The sequence below is a fragment of the Gaeumannomyces tritici genome (genome assembly GCF_000145635.1).
Source record: "Gaeumannomyces tritici R3-111a-1 unplaced genomic scaffold supercont2.133, whole genome shotgun sequence".
Classification (NCBI taxonomy): Eukaryota; Fungi; Ascomycota; class Sordariomycetes; order Magnaporthales; family Magnaporthaceae; genus Gaeumannomyces; species Gaeumannomyces tritici.
Window position 1 is genome coordinate 801 of NW_008804677.1, and position 7,669 is coordinate 8,469.

At 59.4% G+C, this 7,669-nt stretch overlaps 2 protein-coding genes across 2 annotated transcripts; one reads left to right on the plus strand and one right to left on the minus strand.

Annotated features, from left to right (window-relative positions):
- Positions 1 to 1,273: 1,273 nt before the first annotated feature.
- GGTG_14091 (hypothetical protein) lies at positions 1,274 to 3,474 on the plus strand. Its single transcript, XM_009232018.1, has one exon. It carries the CDS (start codon positions 1,348 to 1,350, stop codon positions 2,800 to 2,802), a length of 1,455 nt encoding a protein of 484 aa, XP_009230282.1. The 5' UTR covers positions 1,274 to 1,347; the 3' UTR covers positions 2,803 to 3,474.
- Positions 3,475 to 3,567: 93 nt separating this feature from the next.
- GGTG_14092 (14-3-3 family protein) lies at positions 3,568 to 6,340 on the minus strand. Its single transcript, XM_009232019.1, has 5 exons — positions 6,073 to 6,340; positions 5,717 to 5,724; positions 5,239 to 5,592; positions 4,992 to 5,079; positions 3,568 to 4,890 (listed from the first exon to the last, which is right to left on the minus strand). Exons 1-5 carry the CDS (start codon positions 6,082 to 6,084, stop codon positions 4,516 to 4,518), a joined length of 837 nt encoding a protein of 278 aa, XP_009230283.1. The 5' UTR covers positions 6,085 to 6,340; the 3' UTR covers positions 3,568 to 4,515.
- Positions 6,341 to 7,669: the final 1,329 nt, after the last annotated feature.

Sequence of the window (7,669 nt, forward strand, 5' to 3'; positions counted from 1 at the left end):
AGAGATTGTGAGATAAGTATCTACCTACATACCGGGAGAAACCCAAATAAACCTACAGGACAGATTAGCATTACCTATTCAGAAGTGCATGTTTACATTGTAGTATTTGGCCGCCGCGCCTGGTTTGGCCGAGGTACGTGGAGGCTCCCGCATTTGCCTGGCTGGTCAGCTGCTGGTTCTTGGTGTCGTTGCGCCGTTCTATCCGCACCACGGTGAAAACGAGGAACAGTGGCAAAGCCCAATGCATGCCCAGAACCTGGCTGGAGGGTAGGTGGTTGCCCAAGGCGAAAGAATGTCAATACCAATCAAAATCAAACCCCGGTTGGCGCTGAGCACCTTTTTTAATTTGTATGTTTTTTTTCTACTATCCTGATTCGTTCTACACATGCACCTATATTCAGGCACCAACCTTCGAGTGAGTATAGATTCAGTGTTGGAACACACGCGAGCGACTCGCGCGGGATCAGACGAACCCGTCGGGGAAAGGCATCCCTTCCCAGGTTCGTCGGTCGCAAACCACGGGTCGATTGGGCGTGGCGGCGACGGTTGGCCGCGGTGATCAGGCAGGCAGCGACCTCTGTCGCGTGCTGGAACCAGCAGACCAAGACTTGCCAGGCGGGCGAGGATTGCCTTGGAGGGAACTAAAAATCAGGGCGTCTGCCCTCGTGGGCTGAAGAGATCAGCCCGACAAGCAAAGCAGCTCGCGTTGACGTCTACTTCTTCTTTGTCTACCTTCTCTTGGCTACCTACCTCACTACCACCTACACAAGTACCTACCTCCTAGTTGGCTGTTTAGGGGGTCTCTTTCCACGCCCAGCGACCGGCAGCAACGTCTTTGTGCAGTGCTCAAGCCTGGCAGGAACACCCCACCATTCTTTCTTCTTTCTTCTGCTTTATCCCCTGTTCCCTTTTAATTGGGCGCCACGTGCGGATCGACGTCACTGGGCGCGCCACGCCTTCTCCATCCGGGGACGAAGGTCTGGCCTGGGCTGGCGGCTGGCGGTTGATGCGAACTCCCGCCCGTCGGCCGCAACCACCAGCTCTAGCGGTCGAGGCTTCAGCCGGATTCTGGGCTGCCAATACGTTAGCCCTTCCCGTGTTGCTGGAAGCCCCCCAGCTGGGAACCTGCTGTAAACCGTGACTGGAGCCTTGCAGGCGCATGCCTGTTTACCCCCTCCGATCCTGCCCAACCACCTACCCACCACCCACCCCCAACGCTCGTCCCTTACACACATACCTCCCAGCCTACCTGCCTCCTACCCACTGCGGTAGGTACCTACCCCTATTCGACGATAGCGGCGGCGGTCGAAGCAGCAACGCGCTGGCGCTGCCGCCGCAAGTTCCAAAATGGACGTGGCGGTCGCGCCCGCCTCGGGCGCCGACGCGCCACCGCCCCTGATGGCCACCTACAGCAACACCACTGGCTTCAGTCCCCCGTCGGATGGCGATCTCGACCTGCAGTGGGACCAGACATACTTGCGCATTAATTACATTGTCCGTAACCTGGCCGGCCCCGTGCCCCTACAGCTTCACCACCGTCATAGCTACCAGCATCTCTACCCTGGTCCTGCCACCCACGACGGCGCCATGTCGGACACGTCTTCCGAGAGGCGGAGGCGACTCGAGGCCCGGGACCCCGCGCCTGCGACTGTGGTCGCAGGAGCCGGCCACCAGCCCACGGCCGGCCTCGTGGGCGACTCGCCCACCCTGGGATACCCCACGGACGACCCTGGCGCAGCAGCCGGTGGCCACGCTGCGGGCCGCCCGACAGCATCTGTGCGCAGGTGGCCTAGCCTGGCCCCCGAGCGCGCCGCCGAAATGAGCACCCGCGTCTCTGTCTGGACCGAGGAGGTGTCGGCCCAAGGGGAGGAGGCTTACTGTGCGTGCTCGGCCCCCTGGGCTGCTGCCCGCCTCCGCCCGCCCCCGGAGGGCGCCGACGACGAGGGCTGCTCGAGCGCGACGGCTAGAGGCTTGCTGCCCGCCGCCCTCGTGGCTGGCTCCGCCGGCGGCTCTTCGGCGCTGGCATCCCCCGCCGCCAACACGACCGGCCCGGTGACGGGGTCGTGCAAGATATGCGGGCGGCCGCTGGATCCCACGGGCAACGCGGCTGCGGGCGGCCAGAGCGACAGCAGCTGCTCCCGCGGCAGCCACGCCCAGGCTTCTCAAGGCTGCCCCGACGATGACACCGGCCGAGGCGAGAACGGCGACGGCGGCGGCACCAAGAAGACAAAGTCGCGGGTGCATAACCTTCTGCATCGCTTCAAGCGACTGGGCCGAAACCAGCGCGATCTTCAAGACTTGATCAACGAGAAGAACGGCGCCGGTAGCAGCAATAACGACGGCAATAATGACGACAGCGGCGAAACCAAGGCTATCGGCGGCGACGGGTCTGCGGCTCCTTCGGGCCAGGGTCGAGACCAACAGCCGCTCGCTGCAGCGGCAACAACAGCAGCACTAGCCGGCTCAAGCGGCACGCTTATGTATCGTACCAAAGCCCCAGGAAACGGCAGCCCAACAGCCACGCCTCAGCAACCCCAGAATCAGCAGCCGGGCGCCCGGGCACCGGCAGGTCAAGGCCGCCGCAACACATCCGCTTTTGGGCCGGTGGCCGAATCTTCCGGAAGTAGTACAGCGGACAGCAGCCGCCGCCGCCGCACGCGCGATTCGGCCGCCCGTCTCGAGAGAGCCCGCCTGCAGTTGGAGCGCCTCAACGGCCATCCTCTCCCGCACCCACCCCCGCCGACGGCGCCACCCTCAAACCCTCCTCCGGCCCCGCCGTCCAGGGGCTCGAAGGGGAAATGACCAAATGGGCACGGCGAGGAGTTACGGAAGAGGAACGCGGGGAAGCCGAGCATATCCCCTGTCCGCTCCCGTTTTGTTTACTCTCTCTCTTGTACAAAGTTGGCACTTCTGATCCCTAGCCGGACAGTATTGTTTCTGCTTGTTCTGCCCTGTCGCTCTATTTCTCTCTTTTCGGTTCCCAGACAACATTTCTGCTTTGATGCATACATATACCCTCGGCCGCCGCTGGCTTCGCTTGGCTTTTCTTCAACGAGCGTGGTTCTCGTATCTTTCCTCATCATGCTTTTTTTCTTTCTTTGCTTTTCGTTCCGACCGGTTTTGGTTATACCTTTTCCTTCTGGATTTCCGCATCAGCATTCGATACCACGCACGGGGGAAACGGACTTTACGAGAGGTTCTCGGTTTCGGATGTAGATGGGTTAGCGGTAGACTATTGCCCACACTTGGGTAAGCACGAGGAGATGGCGCACACAAGGTTGCGAGCAACGCAAGATACCACTTCGTTTTCCACTTTCTTCTCAAGAGCGTCGTATAGCATGCCAACCAGGCACGGGAAGTCCGTCTCTTCACCGGGTCGTTCGCCGGGTGTTATCATACAGCGCCAACAAATACACTAGAGCTACAGTCTTTGAAATGCCGTCTTCTCAGCATCTTCCGGATAAGCCCATGTTATAAGAATACGGCTTAGGCACTCGTTGGCGCTCACCATCATACAATTCACGGGGCACCTAACCGACCCCCCTCGGGTGGCGAGTAGTATTGATGGAAGAATGAGCAGCGCCCGGCAGCCTAGTATTGCTGCCGAGGCCATTTTCGATTTTTTTTTCTTGTAGGATTTCTGTGGATACAGTTAATTCGCCTTGGGCGTGCGTGCGTTATCGAGTAAAGTGGAGGGCGGGTGTGAAAATACCAGACCACAAGTTGGAAAAGATAGGCAGACCTACAGGGGAATTGGTAGGAAATTTCCCAACACCCACAACCCACACACTCTCTTCTAGACCTGAAAGCCAGATGAGACGAGAGGAGAGAGACACGAGACTTGTTGAGTAAAAGACTCAGAGGAAAGAAATGGGGAGGAAGAGGAATCTGGAGACGGCTAATGCACCGGCAGCCGAGACTCGGAAAGCCCAACGGCTGTGCAGCCATAATCCCGCCTCCCCCGTCTGTCTGTCAACGCCCACCTACCCACCAAGAGAAAGGGCGCCACACTGTTGACAGAGAGAGGCCCAGAAAGCGCATGCAATATGACTGTGAGGCAGGCTTGGAGAGACGCAAATAACTAACGGGATGCTGAATCGAAAAAAATGGGGGAGGGACATAGGTTACGGTTCAGTTCCGTGTATTTGACCAAAAGAGATGAAGGGGGGAAACGGGAGCAAGAAAAAGAAAGGCAACTGATCTGTCCTGCATGTCCGATCCTGCCACAACCAACTCCCTGTCCTCCATGACCGCCGATGCCGCATTTGAACCTCACCAGCCACTCTGTCTTGGCACAAGCCAAAGGACCCCCATACCTATGACTTATCGAAAGAACACAACGTACCCAGTCGCAACAGAGATATCAACTCGGAAATGCAACCGAGAAGGTGGTGCGGGGAAAACAAACAGGAGGGGGAAACCCCGATTAGGAACCCAGTCCCATGGGAAGGGGAATCAAGGAGTCAAAAGCTAAATCTGCGTTGCTTCGTGATAGTATACGCTATCGCGCGACCCTTACGACTCGGGAGCGGCGGCAGCGGGGGCCGGCTCGTCGGCCTTGCCCTCCACCTTCTCCTCCGTCTTGGCAGTCTCGTCCTTGGGCGCATCGGCGGTGCCCGTCGGGGCGGCCTCGGCATCGCCCGTCTCGTTCGAGGTCCACAGGGTCAAGTTGTCACGCAGCAGCTGCATGATAAGAGTGCTGTCGCGGTACGACTCCTCCGAAAGCGAGTCAAGCTCGGCGATGGCATCGTCAAACGCCTGCTTGGCCAGGTGGCACGCGCGGTCGGGAGAGTTGAGGATCTCGTAGTAGAAGACGGAGAAGTTGAGCGCAAGACCCAGGCGGATGGGGTGCGTCGGCGTGAGCTCGGTCTGAGCAACATCCGTGGCGCTCTGTAGGGTGATTTCGGTGGCTTGTATTAGTCACGCGCGTCATTTCCGAGAAGCGGGATGTCGCCTGGCAAAACCCCCATCGATTGCCGCTCCCTTCATACCTTGTAGGCCTCATGGGCAGCAGTGGCAGCGACCTTGCGCTTGTCGCCCGAGGCGAACTCGGCGAGGTACCGGTGGTAGTCACCCTTCCTGCAGCGGCGGACGTTTTGTTAGCATGCGCTGACGCAAAGTACGACCCGGTAACATCATAAAGTTGCGTCAAGCCCCCAAGCGAAGAACCACGATAGCCGAGATATCTGCAGGAAGACCAATGCGAAGCAGTCCAGGTCGTGAGCGATAAGAACGTACATCTTGTGGTAGAAGACCTTGGACTCGCCAGAGGCGGCGTTGGGGATGAGGGACTCGTCAAGGACGTCGAGGACATCCTGACACACCTTCTCCAGCTCGGCCTCGATCTTCTGGCGGTATTCACGGATGGTGGACACGTGCTTCTCGGAGCCCTTGGACTCCTCCTTCTGCTCGATGGAGGAGATGATGCGCCAGCTGGCACGGCGGGTGCCGACGACGTTCTTGTAGGCGACCGAGAGCAGGTTGCGCTCGTCGACGGTGAGCTCACCGCCCAGCTTGGCGACCTCCTTCATGTAGGTGACCATCTCATCGTAGCGCTCAGCCTGCTCGCAGAGCCTGGCGAGGAAAGTCTTGCTGTAGTGCGTCACACGGCGTCAGTATGCTGGTCCTCGTCGGGCGAGCGGGCGGCGTGGCCGTCTTGCGCGGGATGGCTCGCCGGAGCAGGCGATCGTCGGGGCGGTAGAAGCCATCAACAAACCTTTCACGCTGTGGGTTACAGAAAGTAGATGTCAGCCATGGTCGCTATTTCTCCTCATGGAAGAGGCGCACGCGGATAAGATAGTCAAAAAACGCGAGGGCAAAAACAACGCAGCGGGCGGTGCCATCAGGCGATCGGGCAGCGAGTGCGAGTGCGAGTGCGAGTCTGGCGTGGGCATGTGCCGCCGACCTTCGGCACTAGGAAACGCAGACTAGGCCGGTGACACCGCCTGTCCGAGGCTCGCGTCCACCGACGACCATCCACGGCCACTCGGACGCAGAGGGCGGGTGCAGCGGCGGGGGGAGGGACAGACGATAACGGGAGCGAGCAGCGGCAGAAGGGCGGGCATGACAAACCTCGGTGGCCATTTTTGTGGATTCTGAGTTGTGTCGACTTGGGAAAAAAGTGAGGCTTTGAGTGGTTTCGTGGGTGCAGGTGGTTTGCAAAAATCAACGCGGAGAAAGAGGGTATCGAAGAGGTGGACGTGGGAAGAGACGGTTGCGGCAAACAGGAAGCGCAGGTTGGAAATTGTAGGTGGCTACAGGAGGGGAAGGAAAAAAAGAGGGATGATGTTGTTGAGGGAAGGCGGAAGGCGGCCGAAATGGAGGTCGAGCAGGGCTGCTGTCTTTGGGGGGTCTGGCGGTGCTGCTGCGGTTTGACTGCCCCACTTCCAGGCGCCTCCTCTGACTGCCCTGGCTGCTGTGCTCATCTGAGTCTGGATCATGGCAGCAACCCAAGCGTGGGTGAGCGCAGGCAGGCACCGTAGAGGGGCAACGCTCGCACCTGGCAATTCGCGGTAGGCACTGGTTGGCAGCCGCCGGTTCATGCTCGGTGGGGCCGTTCCTTTCACAGGCCTGCCCGGGCCAATCAGGAGGGGTGGCTGGTGCTACCTAATTGCTCATCCCTTAGAGGCTTGGTTTGTTTTGATTAGGATGGATTATTCTTTGCTTTTTGATCTGGGCAGTACGTGGTATGCTTTGATTCTCTATGGGGTCTTTTTATTTTCGCTCTTGAGACGGACTCTCGCTCTTTGTAATTGAATTTCAGAGCATTTTAGGTAGCAGAGAAAACACAGAAAAAACGCAGCCGCCACATCCTGTCAACGACAAAGAGACGTCTCCCGTGCGTAAGGCGGGGTACGTTTTGCGCACCGGCCAAGGCAGGCATCGAACCCGGGCAGGTAGCTATGCTTGATAGCGCTCCAATTCAATTTCATCAGGATGCCACTCGGTCCATGTTCGTCACACGACAGCCGCCCAGCCAACGATTCAGCCGCCCACGAAATCCTCCAGCCCGTGTGCGTCGCGCCGCGCATCGCATCTTGTGCATCGCCCGGGGCTGGGCCGCCCTGGGGGGTCCGACTGAATGCGGGCCATCAAACCAGACGCGTCGACAGATTTTGCAACGGCACGGAACGGATACCTGCTTCTGTCTTCCCAATACTCTACATACCTACGGGCTGCCTCTGGAATGAAATGGGGGGGTACGTACCCGGCACCGCAGCCTGTGCCCAGGCTGGCCTGTCGGGGCCCGCGTTCTAGAGCCTCCCGCTTCCATGAGGTTCTACGTCGTATCGGCCGGGCTTTTCACTGCCCCCTTTCCCCCGGTCCATGCTTCTTTTTCGTGCGGTGCCCCTCTGTGCTCTGGGCTCACATCCGAAATTGCTGGCTGCTGGCTGCTGGCTTGTGCATATTCGGCCCCCCTTCCCACCGCCTGTCCTGCCCGGCAACATGGAATTTCGCGCTCCCAAGTTCGTCGGTGGGTGGTTCGCCAGCCCTTTAGGTATAGGTGCCCAGCACAGTCACCGCCAAACGTCCGCTCCTCGGCATTGCCCGCCACCCCTCCACTCCTGTCGTCTCCTGTCCTCCAGCTTGACAGGCCGGTCAGCCAGCCATCCACCGGCGGTCTGTGGCGAGCCGGATGCCGTGGGCCACTTGAAACGAAAAAAAAAAG

Bases quoted from the DNA above. Each gene is read 5' to 3' on its own strand.
- GGTG_14092 (XM_009232019.1), bottom strand. The intron at 5,080-5,238 runs GTACGTTCTTAT...CCGCCGCTGCAG, and splicing joins AAGGTCTTCTACCACAAGAT to GAAGGGTGACTACCACCGGT. The intron at 4,891-4,991 runs GTATGAAGGGAG...ATCACCCTACAG, and splicing joins CTGCCCATGAGGCCTACAAG to AGCGCCACGGATGTTGCTCA.
- GGTG_14091 (XM_009232018.1), top strand. From the start codon at position 1,348: ATGGACGTGGCGGTCGCGCCCGCCTCGGGCGCCGACGCGCCACCGCCC.